This window comes from Ciconia boyciana, chromosome 17, assembly GCF_034638445.1.
Source record: "Ciconia boyciana chromosome 17, ASM3463844v1, whole genome shotgun sequence".
Lineage (NCBI taxonomy): Eukaryota > Metazoa > Chordata > Aves > Ciconiiformes > Ciconiidae > Ciconia > Ciconia boyciana.
In genome coordinates this window covers 11,155,947-11,179,595 of record NC_132950.1, presented here as the reverse complement: position 1 = coordinate 11,179,595, position 23,649 = coordinate 11,155,947, and the positions used below count along the sequence as shown (strand labels likewise).

Sequence of the window (23,649 nt, the reverse complement as noted above, 5' to 3'; positions counted from 1 at the left end):
TCTGCACATCTTATGATTAATCATGCTGACTTCCATGTGCAAGTCTGTCTCCAAGCTTCCTAGTAAAACTGTAACCAGTCTTAGCAGAAGCTACAAGGTGCCCAAGTTATTACATTTACTGAAGTTCTGATCATTTAACACTTTTGTACGTTTAGGTGAACCTAACAGAAGGAAAACATGATAGGCTAAAATGAGAGCTTAAAAATGTTCTAAAACAACACGTTAGGATCACTGCCTTGCATTCTTTTCTGTTTGGGGCTTTGTCTCTTCCACCCGTTGGGTTCCCCATTGTGCCCAGTTGGATAGGCTTGTTGGCTGCCTGCCTTCTTTCAAGTGAACTTTTTTCAAAAGTACCTTTAGCCTCCAGGCAAGTCCAGTTGGTCTCTACTATGTTCCCCTTTCAGCTTATCAGCAGGGTTGCTTTTGTCTCAACCCTCTGCTGACGCCCCATGAATAAACTGTATTTAGGCAATATTTTGAAGGGAGGGAGGGGGAGAATTGCTTCTGTAAGAAGGCAAATACTTTATTAGTATAAGTGAAATTCAAGATTACATTCATTGCTTGGCAAATATGGGAAGGATGAGGTGGGAAAAAGAACTTATGTGGAAGCTGAATGAGACAGTACTGATCACTTTTTGAATCTACTGGTCATGGTTTGCTTTGATATTAACTCAGTGTAAAGGGAATTTAATATGACTTTGAGGCTATTTGAAAGACTTAAGTGTTTGCTGGAATGAATATTAGAATTGCTGACCTTGAAACTTGTGTGGTTCATAGAAGTTGAGTTTGCAGTTCTCTGTGCATCCTGAGGTCTTAATTTAAATAGTTTGCATAAAAACTTCTGACATTGCATGAAATAATTTGCTTGCTTGCATGGTGTGAGTATGATGTATTTGTTGTCACTGCAGTGTCTTATTACTGTTTTTCATTGTTTTTATTCTCAGGAGATAACCTTGCAGAATTCAAGCCTGCAGGAACCGATGATGGTTTCACAGATTTTAAAACCGCTGACAGTATCTCACCATTAGAGCCACCTACAAAAGACAAAACTTTCCCTGCATCCTTCCCTTCTCTGCCCATCCAGTCAAAACAGCAAACACAAGCAAAGACCTCTTTGAATCTAGCAGACTTGGATCTCTTTTCCTCTACTGGAGAGAACAAGCAGCCATCCTTTCCACCTGCATTTAATACATCAAAATCAGGCTCCTTTCCTCCACCACCGCTTCCATCTACCACTGCCCAGCCAGCACCCAGCAAAAGTTCAAGCTTAGCTGATGAGTTTGGAGAGTTCAACCTTTTTGGGGAATTTTCTAATTGTGCATCAGCCAGTGGACAAGATGACTTTGCAGATTTTATGGCTTTCAACAATAGCAGTGGATTTTCCGAACAAAAAGCAGATGACAAATACAATGCACTTAAGCTGGAGGCCGGTCCTGTTCCTCAGTCTGGCTCATCTGCCAGCACAGTGAAGAGTGGGCAGAGTTCTGCCACTGCTGCTACGCCCACCAAATACGATATCTTCAAACAGCTTTCTCTGGAAGGCTCTGGAGCAGGCTTTGAGGAGGCGAAAGACAACACGCTTTCTTCAGTGAAGAGCGATGATGATTTTGCCGACTTTCACTCTAACAAGTTTTCTTCCACGTGCAACAGCGCGGATAAGTCCCTGGTGGACAAAGTCGCAGCTTTCAAGCAGGCCAAAGAAGACTCGGCTTCGGTGAAGTCTCTGGATCTCCCTTCTATTGGTGGCAGCAGTGTTGGCAAGGAGGATTCTGAAGATGCATTGTCTGTTCAGTTTGACATGAAACTGGCTGATGTGGGAGGAGATCTTAAGCATGTCATGTCTGATAGCTCTTTGGATTTGCCAACAGTTAGTGGCCAGCATCCACCAGCAGCAGGTGAGGAACTGGTTAGATTGCTCTGGTAACATAGGTGATAGAGATTTCAGTGTTCTTCTGTGTGCTAAATTACAGTATTATGCACTAGTCTTTCAGTAGTGAAAGACTTCTAAATCTGTACACCCGCTAGCCAACAGCCCCTTAGCAGGGCAGTGTTTATTTTTTGTCTTAGATGACTATAAATAGATTGAACAGTTTGAACTCCATGCCAGTTTATTTTTGAGATTTGACAGCATCATATTACTGGTACCTGTTCGCTATTGTCACTTAAGGGATTCGAGTGGAAAATTTTCTAATGCAAATAATGTCATTCCATTTATATTAGCAAGATGAATGGCAGAGAGTCTCACTTTAATCTCTTGGTTTCAACAAAGCATTTGGCTTGGGGACTTAACCCGCTCTGCGCTTCTAAAAGGGTAGACAGAACACTAATTTGTGCTGTTAATGAAAAGCTGTCTAATCAACACCACTAGTGTATTCCTGTTAACGGTGGGGCTTAATCTGTGTAGCCAGTATTTTGCAGGACTGCAAGTAGAAGTATTGCGTACACTTTTTAGAGTTAAAACCCTCATTGGAATAATTGTGCAAAGGGCCTGTAAATGCTAGTCTCCTGATTGATTGCTTTTGGACCTGAATTTAAAACCACGGGACTTTTACTTTGCCCTGATCAGGTTTTCACCTTCTTTAATTTCCCTTTACAAAAGTACTCCTGAGAGAGTGAATTGACCATCTCCAATCTGATTGCATATCATAAAACAAATTTCCCAAGTGTCCTGCTTTTTTTTTTTTTACGTACATAGGAAGATAAGATGTAGTTAAATGTTCTGTGGCCTTCAATAATACAGGAACCATTACTGTGTTCTAGTGTCAAGTATTACGCGGTCAAAGGCTTTTCTGAACAGGGGGGAGCATACAAACTGTAAATGTAAAAGCTGTTACTGCAAGAATTGGTTATTTCCATATGAAATATTTCTTCCATTTTTGCAGATGTGGGTAGAGAAAATATACAGTACTGTAATTTTGCATTATATGATATTTTTAAGTAGGGGAGAGAATTAAGTTGGCAACTTTGATGTGGAAGATACTCTATAACAGGGTACAAAATATCAGGAATAATTTATTAGCAAAGACATTTAATTTTCATATTACTGCTTGGTAAAAATTCCAAGTTGAGTGAGCTGTCAAAAACGTAGCACCTACAGTGTATTCTTGAATGTTTACTTTGGTTTTGAAAGCACTTTTTCCTAATATTTTTCTAGCCTCTTTTGGTGGTAGTTTGACTTACGTAGCTCTTCTACAGGATGTGAGCTTTTGCCACAGAAATCAGTGATTAGTAATTGCCATTTGTGGCAGGAAGGACTCTCTTGGTTTGTTTAAAGGGGTTAGCTGATCATGTGCTTGTTGCTAAACTTTTGAACTCTGAAGTATTAATTAGAAGCTATTTTTATTAAACTTAAACAAGTCTGTATTCTCCTATGGTGCCAAGCTAGATGTTTTTCCACAGGGAGAGTTTTACTGCATTTAACTCTGGATTTCGTAGCGGAACATGCTCTGGACGATCTGCTACGAATACTTCTGTGCTCATGTGTTCCTTTATGTGTGTTTGATGCATTTCAAGCTATGAACTGCTGATGTTCAAGTCCTTTTTTTCAGTTTACATAAGTTAAAAAGCAGATTTTTTTTTCTCTCTTAATTTTCTTCGATCTGTAAATCTAATGTCAAAAAGGGACAGTATCCCTTTGTCATCCTCACTGCTGAGAAATGGGAGACTAGTCATTGGGAACCATATGTTTGCAAGCACCACGTAACATCTCCAGTGAACCAGGAGCGGGACATAGGTGCTGATAAATGATTTGACTTTTCTGACATACCAATACAGAGGTCTTTATCCTTTGGCTATTGAGATTTCATGTTGCATAGCTTCCAGGTATGGGCAGGTAGGTTGCTTATGCTGGGAATTAGAAAGAAATCGTTGAGTTGCTTCCCATACGACAGACGTTGGTCTCTGAGGGAAGAAAGGTTTTCAGTTTTGCTCTCTCCAAAGGGGATACTGTCTCTTTAAACTTTGCTATAACTCTTTGTGTGGAAGGTAGAGTATACTAATGTTGCCTGATTTCTCTTGCATTTACTTCGTATAACCCTTTGAGCACTGGCTGCATGCTGTTAGTTTCAATCAGGCTGCTGCTTTTAACCCAAATTTACATTTCACTCCAAGACAAAAGTATTTTAATTAGCACCTAGTCACGTTACGTGAACCTAATTTGTTCTGTGTCCTGCTAAACGTTGCAGCGAGAGCATACCCTCGCCCGGGTATTCTCAAAGGGTTATCCATTTGCTGCACTTACAAATCTGTAAAGTACCTTTTTCTTTGGCATTATTGGAGATCTCTGTATATTTTAATCAACTACAGGTTTTTTGCTGCTTTTCTAATGTCTAATTTCAACAAAACATTTCCTGTGTGAATGTGCCTTCTCAGATCTGCTTTGATATCTCTCTTCTGCAAGTATTGACCTGCATGCTTTATTCTGATAACGCCCTTACAAGCTCCTATGTCTCACTATCTTTTGTGATCTGTAAGTCCTGCTGTGTTAATAAATATTATCTTGGCATATTTTGAAAATGTGGGGATGTGTGTGATTTGTTGCAAACCAGCAATGTATCTCTTTTTTCCTGAAAAATACAAATTTTAAAGTTATAGTATCCCCTTCAACTGGTGGGTGCCTTTTGTCTTGCAAAGCAGCGTGTGGGTGAGCTTCTTTCTCCTCTTCCAACGCTTTGACCTCGCTCCCCATGTACTTCTGAAACTTTACATATCAGGCTAAACAATATTTTTTTAAAAGAGCAGGTTTTGAGAGGGATTGAATAGAGGAGATGCGTGGATAGCAAGGCTGTTTCTGTGAGTTGGTTTTGAGGGTATGGTGGTAGTTCAGACCAAAGACAGAAATCCTGTTTTCTCTGTCCCGTTGTCTCCTCATCTGGATTTCCCTGCCGCCAGCCAAGGTTATGGTACGCCTTTGTGGAGGGGACCAACTGGAAAACGTGTCGCTATCTAGGCCTTTATGAGTAGGAGCCCATTAAACAATATTCCGATATTTATTTAGCTAATCTAGAGTGAGTTAATCGGTGCCCCAAAGTAAAGGGCCCTGCTTCCTTTTTCTGTTTGGGAAGTCCTGGCTTACTAAATATTGAAGCTTTCAAACACTAATGACAGCTGCAAATTTGTGTCACATAATTATGTCACTTCTAATTCCTCCAAATCCTGAGCCACTAGCAGTTTGGGATTAATGTCAAATTAGCGGACAAGGTAAAAAGCTAAAAATAATTGAGATGTGGAATAAAGTTGAAGTGTTACGCCAGCGCAAAGTGGGTTTTTGTAGTTCCTTGCCACAAGAGCAAAAACCAGACCAGAAACCAGAATACGTTTGTTTTTTTTTCTTCTTGATGCCAGTCTTGAGAGACTTTAAAATTAAAAAAAAAAAAAAAAAAAGAAAAAGAAAAAAACCCAAAACAACACCCTCTTTCATTCTGGAGAACCAGTAGGTTATGCCTAGCCCTAAAGCTTTTTGAACTGAAGGCTTGCATATAAACCTGAGAGACTTAATTCTGCAGGGCTTGTGCTATTAGTATTTGTTCAGTTAATCACACCTGGAGGAGGGAGAGTAATGTTCATGACTCTCTACTTCGTTACATTTTTGTCCAGACTTGACAGTCAAATTCACTCACTTGCTCTCATTTAGTACAATTCTGCAAACAGAAGAGCTTAACAACACTTATTTATTCTGCGAAGGCCTCTCACAGCGGAGGGTGCGTACGTGTTTTCTGAATGCCTTCCAAGCTGAGCTGAAGGGCGCAGAGACGCAGGAGCTGCCCTGGGCTTCTGCAGGACTGAGCTGAGCCGTCTCTCCACTTCCAATGCAAGCTCAGGGGGTCTTTATTTTGCTGTGAAACGTTGTTTATCATTATAATTAAAAAATAATTGGCAAATTCTTTAATTCCACAGGATTTGAAGGCTTTTCTCTCCTCTTTCCTTCTTACAGTCAGCATTCTTGATGGTTTCCACCTTAGCAGTGCTAGGTACTGCCATCCTCAACAAAAGTAAATTGGAGTAACTCCCTTATCATTAACGCTGTTCCAGAAATGGGCTTTGAATTTTTCCAATTGCTGATAGGCGTGATACAGATGGCAGTAGTACGTACAAGCCTCTCTGTTCTCCCGCTTTCCTCTCCGCCTTTATCAGGCGAAGCCCTAGCGGACGTGGTGAGGTGGTGATGCCTGTCCCTGGTCAGTCTCTGGACTTCTTGCTCAGACTGCTGGTAATGTTCCCAGCGTAACAGCTCTGGGTTTGGTGCGTTGATGTTCTTCCCCTCGGAACAGAACTAGCTACCACCTGCATCACCCTAACAACCAAAATATGATACAAGTTCTATTTATCCATCAGAATTTAATAGAAACTGAAATATAAAAACTTGAAAGTCTCCTGTGTTGGTTAAAATCACTAAATATATTACAATCTTCTGAATTGTCTTTTTCAGTTTTCTTTAGAATGTCACTAAGGCTATCAAGGGTTTTCCTTAAATGATTAAACTGTTGACATTAAAGGCTCCAGCTTGTAAATTGCCTCCAGCCATAACTTAATCCTTGGTAGTTGAAATAAATTGTTATAGTTGGCTCAAGTGAAGGGTGCCAACTTTTTCTGTAGATGAGATAACACTGGGAAACAGTGTTTTAGCTGTATTTCATCCTCTGTCAGTATTATCCTGTACATTCCTTGGCAGCTATCGCTCTGCCTCTCTCCAGCAGCTGCGTGGCTGGCTTGTATAGCTGTCGCTGTCCCCAGGTGATGATCAGGCAGGTTGGACTATGGTTTGGGTAGTTCAGAATGGAAAATAAATGGTAAATATTTCAAACCTTTTGCTTTGGAAGAAATACAAATCAGGTTTGGTCTCTAAAGCTTTCGGAAACTTACTGCACTCCAGCATGACACTGTGAAGATCACTTTTTCCATTCTTGGTTCACTAGAAAATATTTTTAAGGGAAAAAAAATGTGGTTACGTGATATTTGACTGGATCTGCCTTTTATTTTTACAGACCCACACACACCCTTCCCACCCTGCCCCCATCTTTAAGTGATTTGAGAATTTATAGCCGGGGTATTTAATCTGGGGTGTGTTTTGTGGTCTCACCAGTGCAAAGTTGACAGTGCCAATGACATGTGGTTTAACTATGTTGGGCGTAAGAGCTTTCGGATTTTTAGAACAAAACTAAACTCAAACCTGCTGTGTCGTTTCTGGAAGACACCACAGAATTGCTACGGAGATTACTAAGGAATACTGTTTTGTGATGATATATTTCACTGAAATCTATTGATACATCTCTTGTGGTAGGATTATAGGATTCCTAACGCATGATCAATTTAAGATTTGCCCTGCTTCGATGGGGAATTTGCTGTATGCTCTCAAAAAAATGCTAACTAAGAAATCACTTTTAACCTTGCAAAAAAAGATTGTGTATCCTCGAAACAAAGCATTTTCATAGACTTTTGAATGGATTTAGTCTTTGCTCATTTTTTTGATAAAATTTGATGCTTCTCATCAGTTCAGATTCTGTTCTTACTAAAAGCATCCTCCAGGAGGAAATGGCGGTAGCTCCGTAGCATCTGTCTTCGCTAAGTGTGATGCTTAAAGGAATTCATTTTTTTTCCAATTAATCATCTCTTGCTTTGAAGAAAATATTACTGATACACATGCATCTTTATAAATTTTGAATTGCCATACCAGCAAAATGAAGCTTTTATTACATTGGAGGCAATAAGCGCAGCATTTTAAGTGGAGCTTTTTTATTTATTAAACGTATCTGTGGCCTTTAAGAAAAAGGCTATTGGAGGAGCAGTTCTTAACACTGCTTAATAAAACAATCTTTTTGCCAATAATAAAGATGCCGACATCACGAAGAGTTCTCTAGGGTCAACCAAGAAGTGCTTTTTACAAGTAAACTGCTTCTTTGCTTATTACTCTGGTGGCAAGTTGCTCTGCTACCTGCCAGGGGGGGAAGAATGCTCCTCTCTTCATTATGCAGCAAATGTGCTAGGAGCTTAGATAAGCCTTTAGTTTTGCCGTAGCTGTGACAAAGGTTATGATTTTACTTCCTCTATTCAAAACCATCTAACTTGTGGCAAATGATTCTATGAAGTGCAGTGCATGGCACAGCAAAACGTTGGGGTTTTTTGCAATATAATAAAAATTCTTATAAAAGCTAGTTTACCTTGGATTATGGACAGTTACACTTACATTCTTATTTTTCATACTTTTCAATAAATTGTTTTAGGACTGCTTTAGCTGTAAACACTTTGTCTCTGAACACAGTATTTTTCCTGTAATATAATCCTCTTAGGAAAGTTTATTCACCAGAGTAACTGTCCAAATAAATAAAATGTATAGAATTGAACTATTACATTTCATCTCGGCTCTTACACCTATGCAGATGGGTTTCATGTCTGCATGAATTCACGTAGAGAATCTTGAATCTTTGTGAATAATTAAAATATTGTTCTGCCTTCCCTGCCGTGACCTATTGATTGCAGGCGAAGCCTGGGGAGTTCAGGATTCCCACCGAAGCCTGCTGCTCGTCCTGCCTGTCCCTGAGCCAGGATCAGACCAGGAGTACGCGCACCTGGTCCTTTAGGATGTGTTTTTACCTCAAACTCTTCCCAGTTATCAAAGAAATCATTCACAATAGATTGTGCAGATCTTCGCAGTAGGATCATCGCTCTTTCTTTTCATTTCCTGGCGAACACCGAAACAATAGCGATGCTTAAATTTTTCCTGGGTTTTGGAGTCAACACAAATTAAAAAAAAAAAAAAAGAGGTTGCCTAGTACACTGTGGTATTTTCAAGATCCCAGGATTAATTACAGTTGGCTAACATTTTGGAGGTTATTCTGGCACTCTCTTTAATGCTAGCGAAGCTTTCATTTAACTTCTTTAAACAAAACCGTATATTTGAGAGCACAAGGTGTGGTTTCTTGTGATAAATTACTGATCCCTTGCAAGTCAGCTCCTTTTCACCTCGGAGCCTTCTTTCAGTTCAGTTTTGCCATAAGCAGGTGATTTCATCTCTCGTGTTTACCCTTCTGTAAACTGCTTGCTCTACAAATTTAATATTCGAATGGCACTTTGAAATCTTGCTGTGTATATGCAAGGTGCTAATGTTTGTTATTGCGATGCTGTCATGTGCAAATGCAGCAGCTGCAGGAAGACTATCCCTTAGGAAAATCTGATAGGTGACACACCATGCCTCGCTACCCATTGCAAAGGGCCTTTTCGCTTTATTGTAGTAGCCGTTAAACTCTATCATTAAATTGTATATTTGTTGGACTTTTTAATTAGCTATGTATGTGGGTCATGCCTGGAAAGCAGCCTAAAGCGTAACACGCTCTCCCCTTCCAGTAAAATGAATAAATGAAGGCAGAAATGTTTTGTTAAAACGGCTTAATCCTCAGGCTGGTGTGGCCGGATTGAATAAAGAGGGCGTCTGGAAAGTCAGCTTGTTCTGGCTGTATTAAACCAAGTTGCTGCTACTGCGTGCCAGCCAGTTGAGACCGTAATGTTTATCAAAAGAGTCTCAGCTAAAACGGTGCTAAGAGAATATATTTTCTGGTTTGGGTTTGCTTTACCTTGAGCCCGTTTGACCCTAGGCACTGAGCAGCGGCTGAACATCTAATCCAAACTGACAATTGTTAATGCTGGAAAACGAGTGCCAAACGTAGTATAGTAGGGCTTTTTGGTTTTTTTGAATGCTTTAATGAAAACTACCCAGCCCCTGGCTCTGTGTGCCTTCGCTATGGATCAATCTTAGTCTAAACGTGAAAGATCAGTTGAATGAGTAGCGGACAAAGCCCAGCAGACCCTGGTCACTGTGTAGGCTCCTTTGCTGGCTCTAATGTAAGCCACCAGGCTACATCTTATACCTGCTCATGGCAGTGAGAAGAACCTATTGGCCCATATAATTGCCGGGTGAGTATACAAGTTTGGAGCTTTCTGCGAAATAATTGGATTTTCTCTATACTTAACTGAATAAATACCTTGTAAAAGCTAAAACACGATCTTCGCAATATTCATGTCATTCTTGGAACCTGTAAGTTTGAAGAGTCGGCCGTGCGGCGCTGCAGTAACTGTGATAAGCTTAAACAGGATTTCTATTTTTTTTAAATTCTTGCAACACATTTTTATACATTATTTGTGTCAAAGCATGAATATAAAATTAAAGTGTCAGAGGGAATGGGAAAGTTAGCCCAGTTTTCTGTGTGGTTGGTTTTGAGAAGAGGAAATAATGCAATAAGATGTTTGAGTTGCTAATATTTACATTTTAATTGTAGATTCTGCAGCCAGCATCAGAAAACTGAACTGGTGATCTGTGCAGCCTGTACTGTCTAGAAACATTTATTTTTCTAGTGTTTCTTCACTACCCATAGTGGGATGGTGGCTTTCAGCTTAAAAGATAAGGCAATATTCAAAGGTCAAGGCTGACATTTATTAAATGGAGATTTTTTTGGTATGAAATGCTTAGGTATTCTTCAGATTATTTCTGTGCAAACTCTAGTTTAAGCTTCGTTGAAACAACAGTTCACTGTGTTTGTTCTTGCAGTTCTTTAAGATTCTTAGCAAGTTGCTGTTGTTTTTATACAGTGTAGAGAGATTAACGTTTCAACTTCAGCTTCTAATTGTAGGGGTTTGTTTTTCTCAGATATAGATGACTTAAAATGCGCCCCATTTGGAAGCTATAACAGTGGGTCTGCAGTGAGCAGCCTGGCAAGCTATGACTGGTCCGACAAAGAAGACATTCATCAGGGCAAGAAGCTCTCCTCCTTTGTCCAGTCTTCAGGAAGTGGATCCTCTGCGGCTACGTCTGTCCTTCAGAAGAAGGAGACCTTGTTTGGCAGTTCAGAAAACATTACCATGACAACAGTTTCCAAAGTGACAACCTTTTCTAGCGAGGATGCTTTACAGGATGTTTCCTTTGCAGCCTTTGCAAACTTTAAAGACTCTGGACCAATATCCAGCGCTCCAAGTGACGATGACATTGGAGACTTTGGTGATTTTGCAAGACCTTCATCAGAAGCACAGGATGCAGCAGCTGACACAAATCAAGAGGCAGACTTCCTTGCTAGTGGTCTCTCTTCTGAACTGCAAAGAGAATCTACAGATGACTTTGGAGAATTCCAGAGTGAAAAGCCAAAAATCAGCAAGTTTGACTTCTTGGTGGCAACTTCCCAAGGCAAGGTGAAATCTAGTGAAGAAATGATCAAGAGTGAACTGGCTACCTTTGACCTGTCTGTTCAAGGTAAGCCTGCTCAGGGTGCAGGAAGCTCATAATGCATGTGCTTATCAAAGGCTAATTTTCTAATCAAATTATAAATTAGCCCATGGGGATTGTTCCAAAGGCTACTGGAAACAAGCTGAATCTTCTCATTGATTTCTATTGCTTTTGGAGCAGGTCTCATTCTAGAAGAAAAAAAATTTTGTGCCAAAAAATTTTAAGAATTGAGGAACTGCGGAAATTTGCACCAGTCACCAAGTAAATAGAAGGCTTTGGTCTTCTGGAGTAGTAGTGCATCCCTTGCTACTACTTTATTCATTTGCAGTAGTCTGTGCCTTTATGAGTAAAAGACTGACTTGTTTATATCCTAACTTTTTAGGGTCTCATAAAAGGAGCTTAAGCCTAGGTGACCGAGAAATAAGTCGCTCTTCACCTTTACCGGTTTTGGAACAGCCATTTAGAGATCGTTCAAATACTCTAAGTGAGAAGCCTGCTTTGCCTGTCATCAGAGACAAGTACAAAGACTTGACTGGGGAAGTTGAGGTAAGGAATTATCTGGAATACACGTAAATTGGCAATGACTTTCATCAGTATGATATCAAGGGTGTTCTGTATCCCAGCTCTTGGGGACTTCAGCTGTTTGAATTTAGGGTATGATTCTAAGATGGCATCTGGGTGAGGTTAAATGTTTTGATTGGAAACTGCTCATAAAAGAGGTTTCTTCTTTCCTGTCTTTAAAGTCTTGTGAAGTGGGAAAACAATGCTGTTGTCTGAAAGTCAGTCAGAATCACTTGACCTTGCAGTCTAAGCTTGTAACTGGAAATTAGTTACAACTTAAATCTAATCCCAGCTTTGGCACTGAGACCATTGGCTTTGGGAAATGGCTTAACTTTTTTGGCTGTGTGGTAGTTACTTCTCTTGCTCATCTTGAGAATAGATGGGAAACGGACTCAGATTAAATTCTGCTAATCCCCGTTTCTAGAACAGCAAACCTGTAACAAATGTGTCGGGAGTAGATATGTGCAATGCAAACTTTTTGTCCATTCGTATATGTTCTTCCTTTTGAAACTAGTTCTAACTCCCAGAAATCAAATTTTAGAGTTCAGGTGCAAAGAGAATATTTAAAGAATGGGGGAAAAATTAGGAATACGTATGTTAAAAGTTTACATAGCTAATCTGCAAATAGTCTCTTAAAATACCTGTCTACTGTATGTCTGTTGTGATAGGAGAAAGGGAAATGTGTGTGGGAACAAGATTCAGACTGTCCTTTTCTTTCAAATAGGAAAGTGAGAGGTATGCATATGAATGGCAAAGATGCTTGGAGAGTGCCCTGCAAGTAAGTGTATAGTCTCCTCCGAAACCTTTTCCTCCTTCCTGTAGGTACCACCTCATCCAGTGTTTAAGACCATGTAGGCATAGAAAGGGTGTGAATCAGCCCAAGTGGATTACAATTTTTAAACCAAAAGCTGTCACACAGCAGAAGCATTACCTCCTCAGTTAAAGATCCTATACTAATCTCCCTGTCATTTGTGATTAGTTTGGCTTTTGCCTAAATTTTCAAGTTAATGAGTTAATTTGGTGTTCCTGTGTTTTGAGTGCCCAGTAAGGCATGTTGTTTGGGGCGTTGATACCAGCATCTGGCTCTTCAGCACTTCTTGAGAAACAGGCTTGTTTAATGTGCTGTGCGGAGGGGCCATTAATTTTCTGGTAACGGGTGTCAGATGTTTCACAGCCAGATTAGTTTTCCTTAAAATTTCTTCTTTGCATTTGAGTATTAGACAGCCAAAACTGTGAATGCTGTTATTAAACTAGATAGCAATGCATGCATACTCTTAAAACTTATTTTGGTAATGAAAATATTTGGGGGAATATGTTAAGGTTTTAAATGGTCATACTTTTCCCTTGATCTACTTGTAGTTACATCATGAATATATAAAAACATGTGATGGAGTATGGCAATTATTTCTTATTTAATTTGCCTCCTTTTTTGTATAACAGTTTCTGTTGTGGACAATCTTGTTCGTAATAATTATTTTAAGGTAGATAACACCATCGTTTTATGAAATTCATTTCCACCAGGTCATAAAGAAAGCAAATGATACCTTAAATGGAATAAGTAGTTCATCTGTTTGCACTGAAGTTATCCAGTCTGCTCAAGGCATGGAATATTTACTAGGTATGTTTTAATTTACCATGCCTCTTACATTGAAAGTTCTCCTCTGAAAAACGGTAATATATAATCACTATTTCCGAAATGGTATTGCTTTTTAGCTTAATCTTTGCCTGCACCGAAATACCGAACAAAACCCTTCTGGTAAATAAATGTAATTACTACTTTGAAATAACCATCCATGACCACCTTTCCTGTGCCGTGCCTATTCTGTGCTATTTCTGAGTTACAGTTTCAGGAACCTGTGCTTGCAGTGAATTCTCTGCAATCCTGCGCTGTGTTTTATATCAACAGGGGTTGTTGAAGTCTACAGAGTAACGAAGAGAGTTGAACTGGGTATCAAAGCAACTGCTGTTTGTAGTGAGAAACTCCAGCAGCTGCTGAAGGATATTGATAAAGTGTGGAACAACCTAATAAGCTTCATGTCACTTGCTGCTTTAACGGTAAGACCAAAAATAAGCTATGTCTTTACTAAAAGAAATGTCATAATTATATGTAAAGTGACTTCACGGGGTGTCCTAACTGTACAGTTTCTGGTTTTCTCTTACGAAATGGAAGTGCACTTATTCGTAAAATCCAGCTTAAAGCTCTCTGTAAGAAAACTGTTATTTATGTACAAACGTGATGTTATCTTACTTAGTGTCTTAATGATTTAGATGACACATCCTATGTGTCCATGGACCTCTGCAGTAAGGGAAATTCAGTAAAATCTAAATAAGCCATTTTACGAAGCCAGAATAATATGGACATATCTTGTCTTTGTAATATCCCTGCAATTAGTTTTAATGCTCACAATACAGGAGCACACAATGTAGCAACACAGGAATAACTAAACTGTTTCCCTTTCTCTCTGCATTTGGAAATGCCTAAGTTTGTTTTGGTTCCTGCTACAGACTAAATAGCTTTTCCTCCTCTGAATAGAACTGCCAGAAAAAGCTCAATTGCTCTGAGACAGCCTGGTAGGAGCTTGAGAGCTTTCTCCATAACTGGGCGAGTGTTACAAGGAGGGATGGGGAGGGGCTGCCTGAGGGGTGGCCTTTAAGAGAAGGAGCACCCCATGGGAAGGGTCTGCAAAGGAACTGGGAAAAAGAGGGGCACGTTGGGGCCAGGTACAGAATACGCACAATTAGAAGGCAAGAAAATCACCTTGCCATTAAATACCTTGCACTTTTTTGTGTATGTATGTTGCGGGAAATACAATGTGCAAAATTACTTTCTTTAACCACGGTAAAACTCATATTTTTAGGGAATCATCCGTCTGTAGGTGCTTGATATCGTCTTGCATGATGGATCCCTTTAACTCAGTATATACCCAAGGAGTCTTTAACTCTTAGTTGGTATCAGTACATCGCATCAAGCATCCATAAGCAGATCATTACCATGGTTATGTTTTCAGTGAACATTTTAAGTTGTGGCTTCCTTCTTGCAATGCAACTATGGCCACTAAAGATTTTTGCTCCCCAATAAACACTTCTTTATAAATAAGGCCCAGAGTACTTGGTTTCTGCTTGAAATAGCCATCTTCAGCTCACTGTCATTCCCTGCAACACAAACATTATAAATGATCGGTCCCTTTTTACACACTTTTTACACACTTTAATCCTCTCCAGTACAAACAGCGGTGGCAAGGAGGTATTTTTGGTGATGTCCTGTGTTGCACAAAGCCTGTCATAGTATGAAATTTATACTGTCAATATTTTACTGCTTGGCAGATGAAGTTGATAGGCTGGGATTCATCTGTTTGAACTCTGGCATTGTTGATAGTAACAATCTAAAAAGCTATCAGGATCCTCTCCTGATTTAAGCAAGTGGATTAAAATTCAGTTCTTAAAGTGCTTTTCCTTGGAAGATTACAGGGATTACCTTGAAGTCCAAAGCTTGGCCACGTGTCCTCCGAGCTGCGGCGGCTCCTGGCTGGTAGCAGTCCAGCTAAATTTTAAGCATACTGGAGCTGTGAATGATGACTTCTCATATACACACAGTACCTCTGAATTTACCTAAAAGACAGGGACTCCTGACTCCTGTAGCTCTCCGAATCAGTCCTTTTTGTTTCTCTTCTCCACCTGGGTCACTGGAAGGTGTGGAACCATACCTTCTTCCCCTGGTGTTGCAGTCACATATCCCAAATGATGCAGAAGTGCCAATTAAGTAGAGAGAAGTATTCTAGCTCAGAGGCATGTGCTTGGAAGGTTAATTTTATCTTTTAAAGGATTTTGTTACAAGGTAATTTTATGCACAGCCTTGTGGTTTTTCACTGCAAATTACAGGATGACCTTCTCATTTGCTTCACTCATGCGTTTGGTAAACAAATATTAGAGTGCCTTTATTAATTTGATTGATCTACTTAAAGATTAAAGGGTGTTTTTTTTCAGGATTCCAATTATTCTCCAGCCATTCAGCAGGGGAGCATGATCAGCATACCTAGAGTATGGATTAAGAGTACACGTGTTCCGTGATCACACCATTTTTTTAAGCTTCTTGCATTTCTAGTCATTGTTTTTATTTGCACTACTATCTGCAAGCAAAGCTTCCACAGTTTTATACCATCCTTATGCAAAGTTTTAAATTATCATTTATCCTGTGGCTGAAATGTAAGATTGTGTACCGGAAAAATGACTATACTAATTTATTACTTATTTGCAGGCTTATTCCCCCATCCTTTGCCTCGCTTTAACCTGAGCTTGTGTATGGCTGGTGACCTTAATTCTTCTATGCTTCGGTTAACCTTAATATCCCATTTTGTACTGCCGTGCCATATTCTAGCTTCAGAAAAACCTTCAGAAAGAATAACAACTGCCCTTTTTTGATCAGGCAATAATACGGAATTCAGGACAATAAACACTGATACAGACACTACTTCAAATACAAACTCGTGAAAGCTGTGCTGGCCGATGGCTCGTTTCCTTGCAGCTGCACAAATAGTTGTTGCATACCACTGTTTATCTTCGGCCAGTTCTTAATACGCTGCAGTTGAAATGTAGCAGCCGCCGCCTGGGCTCTTTCCTCAGAACTTTCTTCCCCTTTTGATGTGGGAACGTGGAACTTAAGAATTCCTTCCTTTGTAGTCTAACCCTTTTTCAAGAGCTTGAGTGCTATAAATTAATGCTGATGGAGATTGCATAGCAGGATTGCAAATACATACTAATGGCCTTGATTAAATCACGCATCAGTTTGAGAAAATGAAATATGTCATCCCTGCCGTGTTGCCGGTTGTGATACCGTGGCTCTTGGTAGCAACCAGATCAATAATTTTTATCATGATGTCTGAAACTTCTTCAGTCACTGAGAATGCCTAAATTTTATTGTCTTGTTTCTTTAGCCAGATGAAAACTCACTGGATTTCTCTTCTTGTATGCTGCGTCCAGGGATTAAAAATGCCCAAGATCTTGCCTGTGGAGTGTGCCTCCTAAACGTGGATTCAAGAAGTAAAGTAAGTATAATGGCCTCTACTGTTAAACTAATTTTTAATTTACAGTTTGGACTTTCATTTAGGTCTTGGGTGTATTTAAAAAATTTTCACGGCTATAATTTGTAACTGGAAGTGGCAAAGGCAAAATCTGACCTATAGATGGGACTCAAATAGTCAATGTCCTATATTCATTGGGCTTTGGGTGTGACACAGATGTGGATAAAGGGTTGAGTTAAATTGTTCATAATGGGGAGGAAACTGGGATACTAAGACTTAAAAAGTATATATATATTTTTTTAAATAAAAATCTTTTCATGACTTTTCTTTATGAAATGCATCTCTGAGGATCACCAGGAGGGGACTATTGCAATTAGCAGAGCTGGGAGGGAATCCCAGGATATGTACAGAGCAATGCCAACCCATTAACATATATCGGCAGTTTTGCTGACTTTTTGGTTTCAACGTTATTTCAGAAAGAAGAGAAACCTGTGGAAGAGCTTCCTAGAAAAGTATGAACCTGTAAAAAACATACTCTTTATAGAATCATTCTTAGTTGAGTGTGGAAGGCTGAACTGCTAACTGGCCTTCAGCTGTCATTCTCAATTGCACCAATCATGAATCCTTTTCTTCTAGTCATTTTTTGTGACCGTAACACTTGATCCGATCAACTAACATGCTCTAGAGCCTCCCCTTTGTCTTGTCTGCATGCTTGTATCTTGTGAACAGCTTTCTGGGTTTGTGCTACTTCTGTGGTGTGGTAGAAAATTCACTGCAGTGAGTTTCTGAATTTGTAGCTGCCTGTGTGTCTGTTGCAGAAGGGGAGGAACTGTAGGGGAGTTTTGCTACAAATATTGACTTTTGGCTATACGTAGTAGGCAATGGCATTTTTAGAAATCTCTGCAGGAAATCCAGGGTGTGGGGAACAGGGTTAGAATATTTTTTAAAATAGGTAGCTGTGAAGCATTGGAAAGTATCTCCTAGCAACAAACACCAAGATGCTTTAAGCTCGTTCATGGCTTCACACACTCCGTTCAGAAGCTCCTGTTGCAAAGCAGATCCAATTAACAGAAGAAAGTAGATCCAATTCAACCTGAAATACCACTAATATCAAGAATTGCACCTGCCTAAATCACAGCAGAATTTGAGCCAGTGAAATAAATGCAGTAGCTATCTACTGGCTGGCAGAACAAGCGTTTATCTTGCCTGGATACGTAGCAGAAGTAGAAGATGCATGAAACAAGGTGAGTTAGTTGCCAGGTGTCAGATCAGGCAGCGTGCTAACCAGAGGGCTCCCTTAATACGGGGTGTAACAGGCAAAGTGTGCATCAGGTGTGATGGCTGGAGTTTTTGTCCACCTGCAAACACTTTGCAGACTAAAATAAAATATTGTTTATTGGGTGGTCTGTTCAGAGTGAGAGGGCCCTACCATGCTGTGCCATTCTGGGTGATACCTGTGCCGTACCCATTTTCCACTCTAGTTTCTAGATCCTGGAGTAGATGAGACTGTCACACGTGTTTCAACTCTTGTTATTTTAGGCCTTTAATTCGGAAACGGATAACTTTAAGCTGGCGTATGGAGGGCACCAATACCATGCAAGCTGTGCAAATTTCTGGATCAACTGCGTGGAGCCAAAACCTCCAGGTCTCATTTTGCCAGACCTGCTCTGAAAGTAGTTGCACTGAAGATGGAGTATCGGGTCTAATAATGCAGGACCCTTGGGGTAAATGGTGTGATAGGGTAAGTGGAAAGGCTCGAGGTGTGGTTAGTGTTTGAAATGTTTTGGTTTGATTTTTGTACCGTAACGGGTTAAAGCCACTGTCACATACAAATTGCTCGTGAAGAATTTCACTTGAAATGGCCAGGGTTTCAGAAATAACCAGAAAAAAAGGTAGTGTGGCAAAAAATGCGGCATTTCAGTCTTTCTCAAGATGAAAGTGGGTTAGCCTTTGTCTAAAAAGCAGTCTGCTAACCAAGTGCATAAACCTCTGAGAGAGGCCAGTACCTAGCTTCCAAGAAAAACTGAAATGTTAGACTGATTTGCATAGAAGTGACCACTTAAATACTTGAAGTACGTATTTGCAAACAAATCTTTTCTTTAATGTTTTTGGTATATGGACCATGATGTTTTTCTTTAAGTATTTGCTGCTATAATATTACAGTGCATACAATGCACGAGTCACAGTAACTTTCAAGGCAAAATGAATTATTGACTTAAAAGGAATGAGACTGCAGAGAGCTGTTGTATATTTATACTTCCACTGTTCTGTGTTGTAAATTATACTGTATTTGTATGCATAACTGGTTAGTACTGGGGGATAAGGACTTGAAAAAAATTGTCGAACTTTTCCCTATAACATCTGGATTCTTTAGTACAGGCAGCTGGATTTTAAAACTTGTAGTCTTTGGTACTCTGTTATAAATACAGACAAACTCCTTCCTTGGACTTGTCCTGAACTACAGGTATGATTTGTTGTGTTCCACCTGGCCCTTTGGTAGTTGTATGGCTGCATCACCGTTGAAAATTGGACTCCACTGATACAGCGTGTCTGCTCCTGTGTGTGTGTATATATATATATAAAACCTTTTTTGGACATTAATACGCTTTTCTTGATGGGATGCCTGCGTGTAACTTGTGCAGTCTAGTGCTATCTGTAATAACGTGTTTCTCTGACTCAGAACTGGCAGCACAAGATGGCCCTTAGCTCCTGCTAGGGGTGGGTGTGATTTAGCACTGAAGCTGCTCTTCTCAAGCAGGCTGTTTTCTGAAGCAGGCTATTGCACACCTGCCGTTTCGTTGCTTGTGGTAGGCACACATATCTGGACAGGAGGAGGTTAGTATAATAGACTATCACAAAATGTTCCCCGTACATCTGAAGTACCTGATTCTCTCTTCAGATACAATATCCAGATGACAGAGCGATCAGCTTTAGTGCTAGTTACAGAATGTTAAACCTAGTGGGAGCTTCATGGCATTATTACAAGAGCCTTATCACTCTACAGTCTTACTCAGTCTGCAGTGAATGAAGTGGGGTGTATATCCATCGGGTACAACTTGCTTCTTAATTCTTTAACTTAAGTTTCTCAGATCTCTAGAAAATCTCCCTTCTCTCCAAAGATATCAACAGCTTTTCCAAGTTAATCTTGCCTCCATTGTGAGTAGCTGACATTGACCAGTGGTTATTTGCTGAAATAGAAATTACAATGAGGAAAAATGATGCTTCGTATTTAAAAAAAAAAGGGGGAGGGGGCTTAGTTATACTAAACTATTAATTATATCAAATGAAACAGTCTTGGCTAATGAGAGTGCTAGGTGCCTGGCCCCTTATTTACACAAATTAAAATAAATCTTTCTGCTGCCTGAAATTAGCTCATTCATAAAAGAAGCAACTTGTGCCTCCAGTCGCAAGCTCAAGCTAATCAGGTGGCAGATTTTCAGTAGTGTGACAGTGACTGCCTGCCTTCTGTTGCCCAGTAATTATCAAAAAAAGGGCAGTCACTCATTGCTTGCTCTCTGTTTCATTTATTAGGTGTGAAATAGTCACAGCAGTCAGCACCATAGCTTTTGACCACATACGTTGTTTTCCATTGTAATTAGGGGCTGCTGTATGCATCCCCAGGGCCAGTATCCCTATGGATGTTTGGGGTCTGCTCAGCACAGTGAGCCAGCGCTCGCTTTTGCATACTGGCTTACAGAAGCACTTAAGCATTGTCTGACTTCAAGCAAATGCCTCGTCTTGCCGGTAGCAAGGGGACTTCTCAAGTGGTTTTGAGTATCTGGCTGACGCAAAGGCTGTTGCTTATGAAATGCTATATTGGGAAAAGGGAGTTTATTGTTAGCGTGGGTTTCCACCACAGTTCCTGAACACTTAGCTAGATAGGATTTTTTTTCTAATTAAAAGAGAATGCCACAAATAAAAGAGGCCACAATGTGAAACTTAAAGCAACCAGTATTTCACATACAGTACCAGCTATATTGCCATAAAGGCATTTTTTAGTGATGTTTCTCTTGTACTTGTTAAGCAAGTAAGTTCCCTCTCTGAGATGTATCCAGCGCGTCTTTTGGCCCATAAAAATAAGGAATCGACATTTACAATTATAATTGCAGCAGAGCTTACTGAAGTATGACACTACCGCTTGCTTGCTCCCTACAGAAGGGAAAGCAGCAGGCAACATTACTGTGTGTGTGGCAAGCAGAAAGCGTTCTTCTGAACTGAACACCGTGACGTCATGGGAATACACCAAATGTTTTGCAGGTAGATACCCTTGATAAAGGCATTGCACAATGAGGATCATCTCCCTTACATATCCTAGTCATTAAGATGACTCACTGTGGCATTCGGCATCTTCTCAGATATTACATTGCCAGCCAAAGCCCAGTGTCCTTGCAATCTGTATCCAAGGTTACAGTATTTTCTACAGTGCATTGTAACAGACCACGTTCCCCTGCTTCCTTTGCATACAGGCTAATGGACACACTGCCTTTTGCTTTGGTTTGGGTTGAATTTTATAAATGTAACTGTTTTTTCTGCATGTATTCTTTCACTAGGAAAAAAGTGAGAAATGTGGTTTTCTGTTTTTTTTTTTTAATGTATGTGTTCTCTGGAGCTGCCTTGGGGTTACCTACGGAAAGTGATTTTTCTATGTATTTGTGTATATTTGGAATTTTAACAGATTATTCGCTTGGTTATATAATGTATATATCACTTTGCCCGGCTGTATTCCTGATGCTTCTGTGCTGCCTTCGTGTGTTGCAGTTTTTCCTTGGTGGGGGGAGCGAGCGGACTGCTCCGGCCTATTCCCCTGCCCGTCCATTGCCGTGGTTTGGTTTGAGTGTCCCCCAAGCTTGCTGGCCCGTATCGGCTGTAGCCGCTTGGAGGTTATTTGTGGCGTGGGAATTGTTCCGTTCTGCACTTGGCCATTTGCTGACTTTCCCTCTCTGACAGCAGCTTCTCTTCACCTGGGTTTGTTCTGAGCCGCCCCTTCCTTGCAAGTCGTGCGGTATATATGTGAAGCAATAGCGAAGTTCGACCTAAGGTTGAGAAAGAAGTTCATGAAAACCCATGGAATGCGCCGATTTCTAGTTAGCCGCATGTCAGATTAATTAAACTTGAAACAAAAACCGCCTTTTCAATAAAAGCTGCTATTGGACAAACTACTTCTTCTGAAAGACTTTTTCGCTCCCTGGGCCTGTATTTAATTCCAGTTCTCAATATTAAAATATAAATGTCATAATATTATGAAGAAAAGTGGTCAGAAAACTTGTCTTTATGTTGTGACTCTTTTTTCTTCCCTCTGGGTGAATGTTATTTGTCTTGTAGAAGTGGTTTTGCGATTAGTAGTTGGAGCTGTTTTGGTTTGTGCTATGCTGGAGCCACTGCTGGTATTTTAAATCCAATGAGAATAAGTGTTATTAATGGACTTTAGTACATTGTTTACTTCCTTAATTCTTGCAATGCTTTATAAATCCTTCGTTGAGATTCAAACCTTGTTTTCAATAAAGAGCTCATTTCATATCTGACCAACTTGTGAAGTGGCTTGTTCCAGGACGCAGCCAGAAAAAAATGTTGCTTTTGCTCCTTGCTGGTACCCAAAGGCTGTCATCTCCGGTGAGAGCTCTGCAGAAATACACGGGCAGGGAGAAGCCCTCCCGTGACGCGGGAGAAGCCTTGAAAGGTTGACAAAAAGGGCCTTAAACATAATGAAGCTGTGTAAGTGAAACCTTCTTTGTGGCTAGGATTTGAAAGATGCCTCACCGAATAACATATAAAATATTCTGCAAGCGCTTAAGATACTCTCCGTTTGGGAAAGCCCGTGGGGAGCAGGAAGAATGATCTTCCCCTCAAATCCCACTGGTGTGCTCGCAGCAATCCGGAGTTAAACTGTGGTTTAACTCTCTTCTTTGGTTTCTATAGATCTGAGGATGCATGAAAAACTGGATTTTGGGGGGAGGACAGGGGGACAGACACTCATGTAAAATATCTTCTCTTAGAATGTACACAATTTTAACAAAATTGACTTTGCAAAGCAATACCTACAGGTATTAATACCATTGTACTTCTCCGTAATGTAATCTCAATGGGTATTATTTCAGGTGAATTCTTTATTTCATAATGTGCTTTATTAGGCAATTACACTTTTTATAGGTCTAACTTTCCTTTTTGTTTAAAAGCCAGTCTTGATGCTTTCTTGGCTGAACATCTTCCCCTCCCCTAGGTACTTATAGGTGTATAAAGTATATATAATTATTCAAAATGGAGAATTTTTACCTTCCAATTTTTATAGAGAAAATACTGTTAAATTATACACAGTCCATTTTTTAGGTAAAGTTTAATTTTGAAAGCAGATTTCAGTTTTTAGTATTTTTTTCCCTTCGAAATGTCATCCTTTCAGAATGCCTCCGGACTAGTGATTAGTCTTGATTTTTAATCTCTAGTTCCTTTTCTTACTTACCATTTCCCTAGCGCAGTTTAACTCATGATAAAAATAGTGATGAGTGAAGTGTATTTTTTTAAATGGATAGTCAGTCTCCTATGATGCTTGTTTGTCACTGAAACCGGGGCCAAGAGACACAACCATGAAACCCGAACGGGACGCAGCTGCTGGCAAAACTCACTTTTATTTCAGCGGGCCAAAACTTCCTCCTTGCTCATCTGCAGAAGCAGGAGGAGATCTCCCTCTGCCAGCGCGGGACTGCGCTTTGTACTTGTGATACGGAAGGACGCCGAGATCCATGTGTTGATATTGTTGGAAAAAACGATGTGGAAGTATTTGGCGTTTTTTATGTGCGGTTTTGTCTACGTGCGTCCTGGATACCGGATAAAAGAAGGGTTTGCAGGGGGAACGGGCTATATATAAGTGCA

General features: G+C 40.1%; 1 protein-coding gene across 4 annotated transcripts in view; it reads left to right on the top strand.

Annotated features, from left to right (window-relative positions):
* SYNRG (synergin gamma) overlaps positions 1 to 22,284 on the top strand; it is a 44,475-nt gene extending 22,191 nt beyond the window's left edge. For 2 of the 4 annotated variants that reach the window (XM_072881762.1, XM_072881765.1), the window contains 9 exons: positions 945 to 1,895; positions 10,637 to 11,233; positions 11,589 to 11,752; positions 12,492 to 12,545; positions 13,289 to 13,385; positions 13,674 to 13,822; positions 16,699 to 16,809; positions 17,262 to 17,297; positions 18,325 to 22,284. In XM_072881762.1, coding sequence (XP_072737863.1) covers positions 945 to 1,895; positions 10,637 to 11,233; positions 11,589 to 11,752; positions 12,492 to 12,545; positions 13,289 to 13,385; positions 13,674 to 13,822; positions 16,699 to 16,809; positions 17,262 to 17,297; positions 18,325 to 18,456 — 2,291 coding nt within the window. In that variant the 3' untranslated portion in view covers positions 18,457 to 22,284. Of the gene's footprint in view, positions 1 to 944; positions 1,896 to 10,636; positions 11,234 to 11,588; positions 11,753 to 12,491; positions 12,546 to 13,288; positions 13,386 to 13,673; positions 13,823 to 16,698; positions 16,810 to 17,133; positions 17,298 to 18,324 lie in introns of those variants that run through there. The other 2 variants (XM_072881763.1, XM_072881764.1) reach the window with 2 other exon arrangements.
* The last annotated feature ends 1,365 nt before the right edge of the window (positions 22,285 to 23,649 follow it).